We start from the raw sequence: 17,171 nt of genomic DNA, 5'->3' as shown, positions 1-17,171 counted from the left end.
TGGCGCTGTAGCTCAAGTGGTAGAGCGCTCACCTTGAGCTGAAGAGCTGAGGGACAGCGCCCAGGCCCAGAGTTCAAGCCCCACGACCGACAAAAAGAAAAAGTATATTTGGATATTGGAGATAGTTTATTGGTTCCCCTAACAGAATTTCCTTTTTGTCCTACGTAGCTTTCTCATGATATTTGTAAGTTTTTTCAATATATAATAGTTATTTGGGGGAAGTCTTCAGTGAATGAAAGGAGATCTGTATGATTATTGAGATGATTGCTAATCTTGGGGAACATTTTGTTACAGTAATCCTGAAATAACTATTTTTGCCACTTCAAAGTACACAAGATATCTATTTTTGAAATAATAAAGATTCCAGCTGTAAATGGTGAAAAAAAATATGTAAGCCTTTGGCTGGAGGCATGGCTTAAGCTGTAGAATGTCTACCCAGCAACCACAAACCCAGTATCTTCTCTCCCACAAAAAAGAATATATGTCATTGGCACATACCTACAATGCCAGCATTCAGGATACAGGAGAATGACAAGTTTCAGGCTAGATTGAAGACTAGCCTGAAATGAGACCCTGTCTCAAAAAAAAAAAAAAGAGAATTTGGGACTCGAGTTGAGAACATAGTTCAGCAGTAGGATGCTTGTCTAGTAATAATGATTATTAAGTAGGAAATCATAAATTCCAAGTGTAGAAAACTTCATAGATAATACATAATGCATTCTAATAACTCACAGAATTGATAAGATGATCTGTTTCCCGGGAATTCATTGCCTTAGAAATCCAATTATTAAAGTCATATAAACTGTAAATAAAAGACAATGGATTTTCTTTAATTAGACTTTTCAAAATATTTGTAAGTTAGATGGATATAAAATTAAGGCTTATATTCTACAATAATAAATTAAATATTAACATTCTGAAAGATTTTTATTAACATAAAAACAAAAACCTAAGCTAAGAACCAATGTTTCATGTATATAACCCAAGCTACTTGGGAGGCTGAAATAGGAAGGATCATAGTTGAAGGCCAGCCCTGGCAGAAAAGTTCTTGAAAACTCCTTCCCAATCTATAGCTGAATGATAGATAGCATTCACCTATCATTTTAGGTGGAATGCTGAGATATAGAAGAAAGAACTTCCAGGCTAGCCTGAACAGAAAAGTCCAGGAAACTCCAATGGAAAACGGGAGTGGTCATCATAGCTACAGCCAGGAAAACTAAAATAGGAGGATCACAGTCCAGATGTGGGAAGGAAGCAACACCCTATCTTTGGTGTCCATGGTCACTAGTCATTTGGGGAAGGATGGAAATATATGCCCAGAATAGACACTTCTGACTTCTGCGGACCTCTCAGCAGAATATAAAATTTGTTCCACTGCACCATAAATCTGTCTTAATGGTCAAAAGATTAAGTAGCATGTTTTTTGTAATCAGCAAAAAACAAAACAAGAAAAAGAAGTTTTATCGAAGAAATAGATATGACAACTTCAAGGTCTAACATCCACATATGAGAGAAAACATGTTAACTTTTTCTAGAGCTGGGCACCAGTGGCTCACACCTGTAATCCTAGCTACTCAGGAAGCTGAGATCTGAGGATCGCCATTCAAAGGCAGCCTGAGCAGGAAAGTTCATGAGACTCTTATCTCCAATAAACCACTAGCCAACCGGAAGTGGTGCTGTGGCTCAAGCGGTAGAGTGCTCTCCTTGAGCTGAAGAGCACAGTGACAGCACCCAAGCCGAGAGTTCAAGCCCCGTGACATACCAAAAAAAAAAAAAAAAAAAACAAAGAACTTTTTCTGGAACCTAGCTTATTTCACTTTATATGCTATTAGTTTCATCCATTTCCTTGTAAATGACATGTTATGATTTCCTTTTTATGGCTGAAATTTATACATATATAAGAATATGTATATATATGTATGTACATGTATGTATATATATATATATATTCTTAAATTTATACATATATAAGAATATATACATACATGTACATACATATATATACATATATAAAATATACCTCAAAGCATTAATATACCTCATAAAATATAAAATATACATCAAAGCACTTCCAGTATTGGAAGATAAAAAAAAAAGTAAATCTTAGCCTGACAAAAACAAAGCTATCCATATGCTTTGCATTAACTTTGTCACATTTAAATTATCCAGTACATAGATCTGCCCCTCTCTTGTCATTGAAAGCTTGTACAGATGAGACACTAGAATAATGAATCATCATTTGGCTTCACCAAATATCTACATGCAGCCAATCTTATTTCATTTATAGTTCTATTCTCTGCCTTTCATCTCTGCTGTGATTATTTTATAAAAAATCTCAGGCATCATATCATTTTATCTACATATATATCAGTATCATTAAAAGATAAAACTGTTTTACATATAAACATAATCCATATATCAAATAATAGTTTAAAGATTAGCAATAAGTCCTTATTATGACCACATAGCCAGTTCAGTTTCCTTGTCTAACATTTTTATAGTTCTATTGCAAAAGTTAATATTTATACAAAATCCAGATAGTCAATCCGTCCATTTGTAATTTCTATTCCTCACAACATAATTCTCATTTTGAGTTTATTTAGCATTGCTTATGTCATTGTCACATGAAAAATATTAAAACAGCTAAGGAAGTGCATAAAAAGTTGAGATAACTAGGAAAAATTAAAACACTAATTCTCTTGTACATATGTGTTCTCCAAATGAAAGGGAGCTTCTTTATTCTTCCTTTTTTTCTGATTTAGATAGTGAGTTAGTCCAGATACTTCTCTGGACTTTCTGCAGGTATTTTTGGAAAACATTTAGGCAAGAAATAGAAAATAATAACACTGTCGTCAACAACAGCATATTGCACATAAACAAGAGAGGCAAAATCAAGTGCAAAGATTCTGCAGTGGGTAAAGACAGAATTTCTCCTCTTTGCAAGTGTTTGACCTCAGTTTGATGCCAGAATGAGCAAGAAAGACCACGAGACTCTTACCTCTAATTAACCATCACAAACCAAGAAGTGCAACTATGGCTCAAATGGTAGAGTTCTAGCTTTAAGCAAAAAAGTTCAGGGATGGTGCATAGACCAGTCTCAGGACTGGCACCAAAAAAAAAGTCATTTTAGCTACTCCATTTGGACAGAATAATGTTCAGAATAATGTTTGGTGGGTCAGACTACCCAGGTCAAATTCTTCCCAATAACTTACCTCATCAAAAGCTTTAGGAAGGATATTGCAATGATGAATGCTAAACCAACAAGGAATGCAATAGTTACAGCTATGAAATAGGAAGAAAAACATTATCACCAAAAATGCCATCATAAGCATCAAAGTTCTTAGGTCATTACATTTATCAATGAAAATGAAAACAAATGTCAGAAAAGCTTAGATTTTTATGTTAGATTTCCTATGAACAATTAAGAATGCCCTTTATGAGGGAATCTTTATTACCTTTATTGTGAAATATACCAACCATACAAAAAGTACAGAGAACTGTACTTATCCACATATATCTATGACCCAGATTCCAGATCTATCAACATATTGTCACACTTGGGGCTGGGTTTTAGTTCAAGACGTAGCACTTGCCTAACATTTGCAAAGTGCTGGGTTTGTTCTCCAGCCTGTAAAAACAAAATTAATTATCACTCTTCTTTCTCCTATTACTAGCCCTCTCCTCTTTTGGCTGACAGTGTGTGTGTGTGTGTGTGTGTGTGTGTGTGTCTGTCTGTCTGTCTGTCTGTCTGTCTGTCTGTTCTGGACCTTGAACTCTGGGCTTGGGCACTAGCCCTCTCCTCTTTTGGCTGACAGAGTGTGTGTGTGTGTGTGTGTGTGTGTGTCTGTGTGTGTGTGTGTGTGTCTGTGTGTGTGTCTGTGTGTGTCTGTGTGTCTGTTCTGGAGCTTGAACTCTGGGCTTGGGCGCTGTCCCTAAGCTTTTGTTTGCTCAAGGCTAGCATTCTACCACTTGAGCCACAGCTCTACTTCCTGGTTTTCTGGTACTTACTTGGAGATATGAATTTCAATGCTTTCCTGGGAGGGCTGGCTTTAAACAGTGATCCTCTGATCTCAGCCAACTAAACTGAGAGGATTACAGGCATGAGCCTCCAGCACCCAGGTCTAACTTATTTTAAATCCCAGGTATCATGCCCCTTCATTCCTACATACTTCATGATGTCATTCAAAAGACAAACTGACTTCATGTGTCTCCTGACTATATTAAGAATACCACATCACCCTAGTAGCATTACTAAAAATTACAAAACTTCTACCCATTCATGAGAAAATATGAAACAAATATAAATCCAAGGACAACTTACAAAACAATTAGCCAATAATCTTCAAAACTGTCAAGATTATGAAAGACAGAGAAAGGCAGAGTTCTGACAACTAAATGGATTGAGGGACCCTGAATTTGATCATGGACCAGAAAAAAGACATTAAAAACATAACTGAGGAATTTAAATGTCTGGAGATCAGTACTGTATGAATGTTAACTTCCTGTCCTCAATAATATAACAAGATTATACAAATTGCATTACACTAAGGGTATAAGAGAAATGCAGGATATCTGGGAACTTTTTGCAATTTTTCTGTAAACTTAAAACTGTTTTACAACCACAATGTTGTACAAATTGAACAATCATTTGCTTTGATAATAAGGAGGAGCTGAATGGTGAAAGCCTGAACCCCTAGTGTAAAATTCTTCTGTCAGATGGTTATTTGCCTATGTCAATTATTTCATCAGCACTGGCAAATATCCTATCAATCTATCCCTTAATTCATGAAATAATTCACTCACATTTAGGTACTTACACTAACCTGTTACAGTTAGAACAGGAAAAACAGAATATGTTTATATTATTCCTTTATCTTTTTTTCATTTTGGGTTTGTTTTGTGGGATTTGTTTTGGTTTTTGTTTTCTTTGTTTGCTTGTTTGTTTTTGCTCTTTTTGAGACAGGATCCTGTTATGTAGTCCAAGCTGTCCTAAAACTTGCTATATAACCCATGCTGCCATAAATTCAAGATCCTTCCTAAGTACTAGAATACAGGTATACAATATTGTTTTCAGCAAAATCTTTCAACTGATAGTTGATTTAAAATTCAACCTAGTCAAAATCAGGTGCTCTTGTCACCATCAGAGGCAATCAAAGTTCTTTTTAGTTTTATAACAATCCTTTGGATATTGCATTGAATTTGTAGATAGCTTTGGGCACTATTGCCATTTTCACGATGTTAATCCTTCCAATGCAGGAGCATGAAAGGTTTTTCCATGTCCTTAAATCTGTTTTAATTTTTTTTTTAGATTTTTTAAATTTTCATCACAAAGGTCCTTCACATCTTTGGTTAGGTTAATTCCTAGATATTTTAATTTTTTGAGGCTATTACAATGGAGTTGCTTTCCTAATTTCAATCTTACTCTTCTCATTGTTAGCATACAGAAAAGCTATCAATTTTAGGAGTTAATTTTATACCCTGCTACTTCACCAACATTTCAGTTCAGCTCAAGTAACTTGGGAGAGGAATCTATAGGGTGCTTTAAATATAGGATCATGTCATCTGCGAGGAGGGACAGTGTTACTTCTTTCCCTTTTTGGATCCCCTTTATGTTTTCTCTTGCCTTATTGCTCTTGCTCTTGCTAAGAATTCCAGTTCTATATTGAAGAAGAGTGGAGAGAGTGGACATCCTTGTCTCATTCCTGATTTTAGAGGAAATATTTTTGACTTTTCACCATTAACTTTAATGCTGGCTGTAGGTTTATCATATACACAGCCTTTATTATATTGAGGAATCCATATCCATTTTTTTTTTTTTTTGTGGTTGTGGGGCTTGAACTCTGGGCCTGGGCGCTGTCCCTCAGCTCTTCAGCTCAAGGCGAGCGCTCTACCACTTGAGCTACAGCGCCACTTCTGGTTTTCTGGTGGTTTATTGGAGATAGGAGTCTCACGGTCTCTCCTGCCTGCGCTGGCTTTGAACCACGATCCTCAGATCTCAGCCTCCTGAGTAGCTAGGATTACAGGCGTGAGCCACCAGCACCCGGCTCATATCCATTTATTATATTGATTATATGGATTCCTAGTCCCCCCAAAACACTCAAAAAACAACAACCAATTAATAAATGGCCTAAAGACTTAAAGAGAGACTTCTCAGAAGAAGGAAGAATGACCAATAAACACATGAACATCTCTAGCCATTCAACATCTAGCCATAAAAGAAATGAAAATCAAAACATCATTGAGATTCCACCTCACTCCAGTTAGAATGGCCATTATCAAAAAAAATTAACAATAACAGATGCTGGCAGGGATGTAGCCAAAGGGGAACAGTACTACACTGTTGGTGGGAATATAAACTTGCTCAGCCACTCTGGAAAGGGGTATGGAGGTTTCTCAAAAGACCAAACATATATGGAATCAGCCCAAATTCCCCTCAGTAGATGAATGGATCAAGAAAATGTGGTATATATACACCATGGAATTCTATGCTTCCATCAAAAAGAATGACATTGCCCCATAAGTAAGGAAATGGGAAGACTTGCAAAAACTATATATTAAGCGAAGTAAACTAGACCTAAATAAACATAGGTTGCATGATTTCCCTCATTTGTAGAAATTAGAATGTGCCTATAAATCTACAAGTAATCACAATGGATAGTAAAAGATACTTGGACATAAACAGAACTCTAAATATTCACACAGTGAGACCAAAAGAGGATATTCTTAGGAGAGGATCATGAAGGCTCAATAGCTATATGCATATGATCATATAAAATAATGTTTATTGAAATCAACTCCAAGAAATTGAAACATGAGGCTTTTTTTTCTTTTTTTCCTTTATCAATTGTGGGCTTGAACTAAGGGTCTGGGCACTGTCCCTGAACCTCTTTGTGTTCAACGATTGCACTCTACCAATTGAGCCACAGCACTTCCAGTTTTTGAGTGGTTAATTGGAGATAAGCCTCACGGACTTTCTTGCCTAGGTTGGATTTGAACCGCAATCCTCAGATCTGAGCCTCCTGAGTAGCTAGGATTTCAGGCCGTGAGCCACTGGCGCCCTGCTTCATTCTTTTTCTAATGATTTAATTGTCCTCTATTGTGGTCCTTTACATTGACTCCTATATTCCTTTTAAATAACCTCAGTCTCCTTGTGACCAGTCTTTGTAACCACCCAGATTCACTATTAATTTCTGAAAGTCAATACACATAGTATTATCTGAAGGATGATAAAGAGTAACAGATTTTCTTCAGTGGGCTTCTTAGAGAAAAAAGGACCCTCCTTAACATAAAGGTCTATTGGTATAAGCCACACAAAACCCAAACCAAGGATAGTTAAACACTAATTCTAGTTTCTTTCCACTGCATTAGCCTTTTGATTTATTTGTACTTCACAATTAAATTTAATCAGAAATAAACTTATTAAAATATGTTAATATATCATATATTGCATTAGTGTATTTTCTTAGTATATATCCATGACACAATAAAAACATTGTAACTGGGACTAGGAGTATAGCTCAGTGATAGAACATGTGCTTAACATGTTCAAAGCCTTGAATTTGATCCTCACTACCAAAAGAAAATAATTATTACAATTATGCCATAACTAAATGATTTAAATAATCTATAATCTACATTTTAAACTATTTAAAATTTCATGAATTGCTTCATTTTGTAATACTTTATAACAAAAAAAAAAAAACAACAGAATTGAAGTGCATGTACATACGAAGGTTACTGTCAACCGGATTCTTATTAACTACAAGGTCACAGGTAATTTCACCTACTCCATTGCTGGTGTGCTTTACCGAGACAGAATAGTTTCCAAACTCTCCAAATTTGTATTCTAGCCTACAAAGAAGGGGTAAAATTGAGACAAATGGTTAGAGTAAAAAAAAAAATATTGTCTTTGTTAATTGTCATATAGAATATTCATTCTTAGCTACAGATCAGGAAAGATAAAGACAAATATTTTAATGAGAAAAAAATGTAGAAAAAAAAAAAGCAAAGAGAAAAATACAGACTTCAATTAGTTCAAATCAAACCAGGCACAAACCTACAAATTTCTTTCTCTTCCAAGCTATCATTAATTTGTAGAATGGATCCATGCTGGGTACTAAGAGAGACAGCTGCGATGCTTGGCTTCCCTGGTTTTCCACCATGAGAAACATTTACCAGAAACTGAAACAAGCACTGCAAGATAAAAACATAAGATGTAAACTCTTAGGATTTTTTTTTATTGTTTTGTTTCCTAAAGGGTTTTCAGTGAAGCTAGGGATCTAATCCAGGGCTTTACGCATTCTAAGCATGTGCTTTACCACTGAGCCATACCTCTAGCCCTGTTCGACATTTCTAAGTCTTACAGTATTTTTTTTTGGCGGGGGGGGGGGGGGGGGTCCGGTCGTGGGCCTGGGCACTGTCCTTCAGGTCTTCAGCTCAAAGCTAGCACTCTACCACTTGAGCCAGAGCACCACTTCCGGCTTTTTTCTTTTTGCTTATGTGGTGCTGAGGAATCGAACTCAGGGCCTCATGCATGCAAGGCAAGTGTTCTACCACTGAGCCACCTTCCCAGCCCCGTCTTACAGTATTTAAAGGACATGAGCACCCATCTGAATATCCTAACATGACTTTTTCTTCATACTTATAAAACTTTTAGATCTCAATAAGAGATAAAATTTACCAACTATTTCTTATTAAAATAATGACTGTCCAAATATAATTGAACTAATTTTATTCATATTTGACTAATAGATTATATTAAATCTTGAATCCTTATGTTTTACTAAAAAAATATTTAACAAGTAAACTTACAGAACTCTAATGTACATATTTACAATATTTGATGGATGCATAATATCTCATCAACTTCTTAATATGTATTTAGGATAAATTTCAAAGCTTTTGTTTTATCTTCTTGTTTTTTATATTATAAAAATATTACTTTAAAAGATCAATAATACATGAGATTCTTACTTCTTTCTTTCCCAAAGGTAAACTTCCAAAAGTGAGATTACTAGATAAAATAAGCATTTCAGTAACTTCCATTATAAATGGCCAAATAGTATTCAAGTAAAATTAGAACAAGTTAATTCATCATAAGCTTTACCAGGACTTTAAATCATTTCCCTTTTGGCTCATTTACTAGGTATTTATAGCACTGCACTAAAAATGCAGTATGAATCAATAGACTAAATAAAGTCAGCATGTTGGGCTGGGAAGGTGGCTCAGTGGTAGAGCGCTTGCCTTGCATGCCTGAGGTCCTGGGTTTGATTCCTCAGCACCACATAAGCAAAAAGAAAAAAAGCCGGAAGTGGTGTTGTGGTTCAAGTGGTAGAGAGCTAGCCTTGAGCTGAAGAGCTGAGGGACAGCGCCCAGGTCCAGAGTTCAGGCCCCATGACTGGACCCAAAAATAATAATAATAATAATAATAAAGTCAGCATGTTTGATACTGTTTCCTACAGTGTGTGAACCATCAGTTATATCTCATGTTTTATTGAACATTATTAAAAATATGCTTTTCTCTATTGAACATTATTAAAAATATGCTTTTCTATTGTGACATTTTTACTATGTCAAATATTTCTGCATTCTAGTTTTTTTCCTTTTCATTTTCTTATATTTTGTTGTTTTTAAATTTTTGTTACTTCATTAACTTAAAAATATTTTCATCCTTTTCCATTTTTTTAAGTTGGTAGATTTTATTTTTCAAGTTGACTGTCCTTAGAGTGTGTGATAAATTGTTTACAAACCCTTAAAATATTACATAAATTCAACTTGGTGCCAGCGGTTCATGCCTGAAAATCCTAGCTACTCAAAAGGCTGAGATCTGAGCATCACAGTTCAAAGCCAGTCTGGAAAAGAAGTGGCAGGAAAGTCTGTGAGACTCATCTCCAATTAATCACAGTGCTGGAAGTGGCACTGTAGCTCAAGTGGTAGAGTGCTAGCCTTGAGCAAAAGAGTTCAGGGACAGTGCCCAGGCCCAGAGTTCAACTCCCAAGACTGGCAAAAAAAAAAAAAAATTACATAAATTCAATTTTACTTTTTTTTGTGCCAGTCCTGAGGCTTAAACTTAGGTCCCTGTCTTTGAGCTAGTGTTCTAGCTTGAGCTCCATTTATGGCTTTTTAGTAGCCAATTAGATATAAGAGTCTCATGGATTTTCCTGCATGTGCTGGCTTCAAACTATGATGCTCAGTGTTCGCTTCAGCAGCATATATACAAACTATGATGCTCATATCTCAGCCTCTTGAATAGATTAACTGTACTTTTTATATTTATTTTGGTATGTTAGTTAAAAAGACCAAGGTCTTTTTTGGCTACAAAGTGACTGTAGCTTCATCATATATGTTATCTGCTACAGTAAGTCTCCACATTGCCCAGTGTTTTGGGCCACCAGTAATCTTTGGCTCATTTACTTTTTCATGTGAAATCCAGAATTATTTATGCAGATTATACAAAACATTCTATAGCAATTGTGCTCAATATCTGAATAAACATAGGAAGTGCTACTGTTTTTCCTATGGTAATTGTCACCTCAGTACATTAACTATCTCTCCATTTAGCCTGTATGTTTCCTGTCAAAATTTTATCACGTCCTTTACACTGATGCCTACTGAAACTGTCACTAGTATAATCTTTGCATATGCTATTTATTCTGATAGAATTTTTAAAATTTGACATTGATATTGGCCTGTATTTCTCTCCATGTCTTTGCCAGGTTTTAAATTTAACACCCCGCGGGATGCCAGTGGCTCACACTTGTAATCCTAGCTACTCAGGAGACTGAGATCTGAGGATCTCGGTTCAAAGCCAGCCTGGGCAAGAAAGTCCGTGAGACTCTTATCTCCAATAAACCATTACAAAACCGGAAGTGGTGCTGTGGCTCAAGAGGTAGAGTGCTCGCCTTGAGCTGAAGAGCGCAGGAACAGCACCCAAGCCCAGAGTTCAAGCCCCACAACTGACAAAAAAAAAAAAAAAAATTAAATAATTAAAATTAACACCTCAGCTATATTGCAGAAGAAATCAAACAGAAAGTCAATTTCTTTTAGGGAGGCATGGGAGCTAGATTTATATAGGATAAGAATAATTTATTGAAAGTTCCAAAGAATTAGGTGAAGAAATGTTATAACTTTTCCAATTTCATTATCTAGTTTTTATGTTCTCAATTTCTTGAGACAATTTTCATATTGTATTTTAAGAAAATGGAAAAACTGGGCTGGGAAGGTGGCTCAGTGGCAGAGTGCTTGCCTTGCATGCATGAGGCCCTGAGTTCGATTCCTCAGCACCACATGAACAGAAAAAGTCACAAGTGGTGTTGTGGCTCAAGTGGGGGAGCACTAACCTTGAGCTGAGGGACAGTGCCCAGGCCCAGAATTCAGGTGCCATGAGCCACAAAAAAAAAAAAAATTGAAAATGGAAAAACTAATTCCATAGCTGGCATAGGAGTGTATGACTATAATTCCAAAATGTAGCAAGACCCTATCTCAAGGAAAAAAAAAAAAAGATCATGCAATCGTTTCTAACATATTTATAAGATGATTTCTATGTTGCTCTGTATGTCCCTCCCAAATGGTATAACCCATGCTTTCACTGTATTTGATGTTGTTATAATTTGTGGAGGGGAAGGGAAAAAACAAATCGTTTAACTAGGGATACAGGTGGACCCATTGCAACAATGAAATGTACAAGTTGTTATATCAAAAAATGAACTTTACAACTTTGGTGGGGGGTGGGGGGAGGAACAGGTAGAGGGAGGGGGGTGTATGGGAAGGGATGGAAAGGGGAAACAAAGAGGAGGCAACAATGCTTGACAAGAAATGTACTCGTTATCTTGCCCCTGTAATTGTAACTCCTCTGTATGGTATTCTCACAATAAAAAAAAAAAAAAGAAATAAAGAAAAAACTGGGTATGATGGCACAAGGCCATGTTCTAGCTCCGTGAGAGACAGAGATCATGGTTTAAGTCCAGCTCAAACAAAAATGTTCACAACATGGGCTGGGAAGGTGGCTCAGTGGTAGAGCGCTTACCTTGCATGCATGAGGCCCTGGGTTCGATTCCCCAGCACCACATAAGCAAAAAGAAAAAAGCCAGAAGTGGTGCTGCGGCTCAAGTGGTAGAGCGCTAGCCTTGAGCTGAAGAGCTGAGGGACAGCAGCCACGCCCAGAGTTCAGGCCCCACAACTGGACCAAAAAAAAAAACGTTCACAACATTCAATCTCAATCAATGGAAAGGCATACTGTTACGTGCCTATCATCACAGTGACATGAAAAAGCACAAGTAGGAGGATCATAATCCAGGCTAGTTCAGGCATAAAGCAAGACTCTATCTCACTAATAACCAACCCAGAAAAGGGATTGGAGGAATGGTTCAAGTGGTAGACCACCTGTCTATCAAGCATGAGGCCCTCAGCTTAAACCCAGAAAATGACAAAAATAAAACCAAATAAAGAAATGACAGAAAAATGGACCTAATCCTCAGGTCCACCAAAAAAAAGAGAGCGAAGAGAAAAAGAAAAATTGCCAAAGATTGAAAACTAGGTCTCAAACTCATCTTCTCCTTCCTCAGACTCCCAAAAGCTATGATTATAGAAGTCTGCCATAACACTTAGTATATTTTGAATCTCAAATTTATTACCTAATAAATTTCATTAATCTATTCACAATATAATTCTTTTAATTTCAGGTTATCTTGACCTTAATTTCAAATTTTCTCAAATATTACTGTTCCCTTAAATTTGTCAACTGTGTGACCTTTTAAAATATTATAACTCATATCTTCACTTATTTTTCTTTTTGTTGTTGTTTATATTTACATTGTTTGCCTTCCAAAACTTTGAGAGCACTTTGAACAGTTTTGCATTTCCCTTTTTCTTTCTGATTAGGAAAGCAGAATTCTGAGAAAGCTCCAAAAGGTGTAAATTCCCATGCTGTCACCTAACAGTTATGCAACCAGAAAAAAGTCACTATCTTTTACTTAATCTCAGAATTATTTATAAAATCTTCTCTACTGCATTACCTCGCCACTGGATTGCTATAAGGATTAAATTAAGTATCCTAAGACATAGAACAAGCCCTCAGCTATAACAGTACCTGTGGCATTTATTATCAACTTTGTTAAAAATACGTAAAATATTTTCATAGTAATTACTTTGGCCTGGCCTCAATATTTTTCTATTAAATATTTAATGTATGTATCATAGCTCTTATTATGTTTGTTTTCTATTTGGCAGAGAAATGGGATTGCAAGATTTACAACTGTTTTTTTATAAATTCTATTATTCTTTTAGGTTTATAGGCAAAGACACTGAGGAACAGTGCACAAAAATATTATATTCAAGGTTACAAAGTGATGAGGCAGTACTCCAATCTGGAATTTTAGCTATAAAATCCACACTTTTCAACTTTACCTCTATTACTCTGTTACAGTCTGATGAAAGTATGCTATTTGTCTCTACATTTTCATTTTGTAGTTTCTACCATTGTTTTCTGTGTTCTTTGGAGACATAAATTTAGAGCCTTCTTATTTTGCATATTTAGTAAATATTTATTGTAAATATTTATGTAAATGCTAAAGCTAAACCGGTCCCTTACATTCCAACATCTACTTCATCATAAAGTATCTATTATAATGGGGGTTTTTTTGGTCATGGGGCTTAAACTATGGGCCTGGGTGCTATCCCTGAGCTCTTCAGCTCAAGGAGAGCACTCTACCACTTGAACCACAGTGCCACTTTTGGTTTTCTGGTGGTTTATTGGAGATAAGAATCTCACGGACTTCCTGGCCAGGCTGGCTTTGAACCACGATCCTCAGCTCTTAGCCCCCGGAGTAGCTTGGATTACAGGCTTGAGCCATCAGTGCCGGGCCATAACATGTTCTCTGTAAGTACAATACTTTGGGCTTTCTGTTGGATTTTTTTCTGGGTCTGGGTGCTGTTCCTGAGCTCTTCAGCTCAAGGCTAGTGTTCTACCGTTTGAGACAAAGCACCACTTCCAGTTTTCTAGTAGTTACCTGGAGATAAGAGTCTCAAAGACTTTCCTGCCTGGGCTGGCTTTGAACCACAATCCTCAGATCTCTGCCTCCTGAGTAGCCAGGATTACAGGCATGAGCCACCAGCACCTGGCTGATTTTTTTTTTCCCATACTGGGTTCAAACTGAGGGCTTTGTTCTAACTAGGAATATGCTCTACCATTCAGCAACACCTCCAGCCCTGTTTTCAGCTATGGTTACTTTTTAGATAGGGTCTTACTTTTGATTATATCTCCTCTAATTCTTATTTATTTTCTTACCTGTCCAATTGCAGGGAAAAGAGTTTTAGATTAGAGCAATAAGGACTGAATAAAACAAACTCCAAAGGAAACAAAACAGTGAATATACACACAATACATACACAATAACAATATTCAGACTTCCAGTAGACAGCCAAGTTTGTTTCTAGCAGTTCATTATGAATGAGTAGCAGAGCCTGATCCATCTTCAGTTCCACATGTTTGTTTTTTTCTAAATCTAATAAGAATTAGGAAGAAATGCAACTTAATAGTTTCCATATAATAATATGAGCTAAATTTTCTTCATTTTACATATACAGATTAAAGCCCAAAAGAGTTTTGACCATGCCCATGAAAATTTTTCAGTGACATCACTGATCTGAACCAAAGTTGTTCAATTTCAAAACCCAAATATTCCTCAGCCATAATACCATATTGTGAACTCAAAAGCCTGGGCAGCTTGTTAGAAATGCAAAATTCTGCCCTTCTGAGTCACAGTAGACCTGTTTCCTATTACAAGGGCACCAATTTAATGGTGCTAATTTACCATGGTAACTGTGTTATTGTAAATATCCAAATCATGCTCTTCCTGCATGCCATAACAGCCCTGTAAAATAGTTCTTGCCTCAAGTCTATGGCGTCAGCATTCCAAGTAGCTAGGACTAAAGGTACATGCCACTGTGAATCCAAAAAGGATCAAGGAACTTGTCCAAGGTCAGAATCTGCTAGCAGCCAGGATATAAACTGAGATAGCCAGCCAAATACACCTAATCTCTAGGTTACAAAGCTCCTTTAGCAGCTGAACAAAGATTAGCCTTTTAAATTTTTTCCTTTTTTTGGGGGGGGGAGGTCCGGTCGTGGGGCCTGAACTCTGGGCCTGGGCACTGTCCCTCAGCTCTTCAGCTCAAGGGTAGCGCTCTACCACTTGAGCCACACCGCCACTTCCGGCTTTTTTCTTTTTTATGTGGTGGTGAGGAATCGAACCCAGAGCCTCAGGCATGCAAGGCAAGCGCTCTACCACTGAGCCACCTTCCCAGCCCTTTTTCCCGACTTTTTAACTTGACAAATATCGTAATTAATCATGAGCATGTGTAAACATGTTTTCCACCAATGTTTTCATGAGAATTGTTGAAATAGTTAATTTAACCCCAAAGGCTTTCTTAGGTATTTGCATTAAGAGTGTGTGTGTGTACAGGACAGGTCCTGTACTGTCCCTTAATTTTTTTCGCTCAAGACAGGCACTCTTCCACTTGAGCCACAACTCCACCGAGATAAACTCTTAGAACTGCTTAGAACTGAAATTCTCTTACCTCAGCCTCCTGAGTAGCAAGGATTACAGGCGGCATGAGCCAAAAGCACCATGTCCAATTCTTATTTTCCACCCTTTCCCCTGGTGAGCTCTGGGACAAAGTAAGTTGGGGATCACTGGATGAACTGCTTCTCCTGTCCCAGCTGCACAGTATCACCAGAGGCAAAAGCACCCCAGCCTGCCTCCTGCCCTCTCCCGGCCCTGGGGCAGTCCTCCTCCCCACAACGCAAAACTCCGGCAGTCAGCAAGTCCAGCCTCTACTTCTGAATGTTAATCGAAGAGGCGAGCGTGGTAGTTCCCCAAAGACACCTCGGGCAACCCTCCGCTGCCACCTCTCACCCCTGGACGCCATTTGCGCGGGGTTTAATCCCAGTACAGACCGAGGGTCGTGAGTTCTACTCCGCGCACGTCCCCTGCCGACCAGACCTAGGGGAAAGGCCTGCATTTTTGTGCTGCATACTAGATGAGAGTCAGTTTTGCAGCGATAGAGTAACGAGTGTCTAGATTAAAGGCTTCTCTCCACGGAAGACGCGGCCGGAGGGCAGCCCAGCCCCTGCGCCTTCCTCTCCACACAGCCAGTGCGCCTGGCCCTTCACCGCGGGGTGGGGGGAACGGGGCAGGGGCCACTCTCTCCCTGCCAAGAGGACTGCAGCCGGAAGCGCCTAGGCCAGGCGGCCCAGACTGCAGCGGCTCAGGCCGGAGGCGGAGCGCTCAGGCTCAGCAGCCCAGGCCCCCAAGTCTTTCCCAGCAGGGAATTGCCGCGAGAAGACACGGAGTGGGCGGGACTATGCTCACCCGGCTTCCGGGAGGGAGGGGAGAGGAGGCGGCAGCAGTCTGGTGCGCACTCACAAAGCTCCAGAGGGGGCAGCCAGGAGAGCGCTCACCAGGCTCCCGGGATCCCGGGGGGGGGGGGAGAGGGCGGCTGGTCGGAGCTCAGCGCTCACTAGGTGGGGGGGAGTGGGGGGTGGAGCTGGCAACCTGGCCTGCGCTTACCTGGCTCCCAGGAGTCGCCAGGGGCAAGCATTGTGGCACTCAATACCGACGCCAGAAGCAGCAGCACGGCCAGCACCGGGCCTGTGACCCGCGCCACACTCATCCCTATGTCCGGAGACTGCTTCGCCTGTGCTTCTGGACCGCTGCGCCCGGCTCTTAGGTCCCTCTCCACTGCTGTGGACCACGTGCTCGACATCTCCTCCCCCTCATACATCATCACTGCCTCCGCCTGAGATGCCCCAGGGAGAGGCCCGGGAATCCCGGGCTCCAGTGACTGGAGCTGAGCCCTCACAGGGCAGTGCAGTACAAAGGAGGGGCCTGGTGGCCTGCCTTTGAGGAAGCTGAGCCAGAGCTCTGGCACCGGATCTGTGCTTCCTACCCAGAACCACCTCACACACACACACACGCAATTTTTTTTTTAAAGAGAAGCAAAGAAAAATCTACTCTCGAGCAAACCGTGTTTCTTCTCTAGAGAAGAGAAATATCTAGAAGAGAAGCCTTTACTCCCCAATCCTTTTCAGGTTTCCTAAGCAACCTTTGCTAAATCCCTGCTCTTGTCATTCATCATACCGGTAAGAGTTTAGAGTCCTCTCTTCTAGAAAATGC

The 17,171-nt window shown here is 38.9% G+C and overlaps 1 protein-coding gene across 1 annotated transcript in view; it reads right to left on the bottom strand.

Annotated features, from left to right (window-relative positions):
• The window catches only part of Hgsnat (heparan-alpha-glucosaminide N-acetyltransferase), a 51,121-nt gene extending 34,288 nt beyond the window's left edge, over nt 1-16,833 (bottom strand). Inside the window, exons 1-6 of the mRNA XM_013026670.1 lie at nt 16,566-16,833; nt 14,386-14,501; nt 8,057-8,193; nt 7,730-7,851; nt 3,213-3,282; nt 733-802 (exon numbers count right to left, since the gene is read on the bottom strand). Coding sequence (XP_012882124.1) covers nt 733-802; nt 3,213-3,282; nt 7,730-7,851; nt 8,057-8,193; nt 14,386-14,501; nt 16,566-16,782 — 732 coding nt within the window. The 5' untranslated portion in view covers nt 16,783-16,833. The remainder of the gene's footprint in view (nt 1-732; nt 803-3,212; nt 3,283-7,729; nt 7,852-8,056; nt 8,194-14,385; nt 14,502-16,565) is intronic.
• Between the last annotated feature and the right edge of the window lie 338 nt (nt 16,834-17,171).

Source organism: Dipodomys ordii, unplaced genomic scaffold (assembly GCF_000151885.1).
Source record: "Dipodomys ordii isolate 6190 unplaced genomic scaffold, Dord_2.0 Scaffold4, whole genome shotgun sequence".
Lineage (NCBI taxonomy): Eukaryota > Metazoa > Chordata > Mammalia > Rodentia > Heteromyidae > Dipodomys > Dipodomys ordii.
This window is presented reverse-complemented; position numbering and strand designations above follow the sequence as displayed.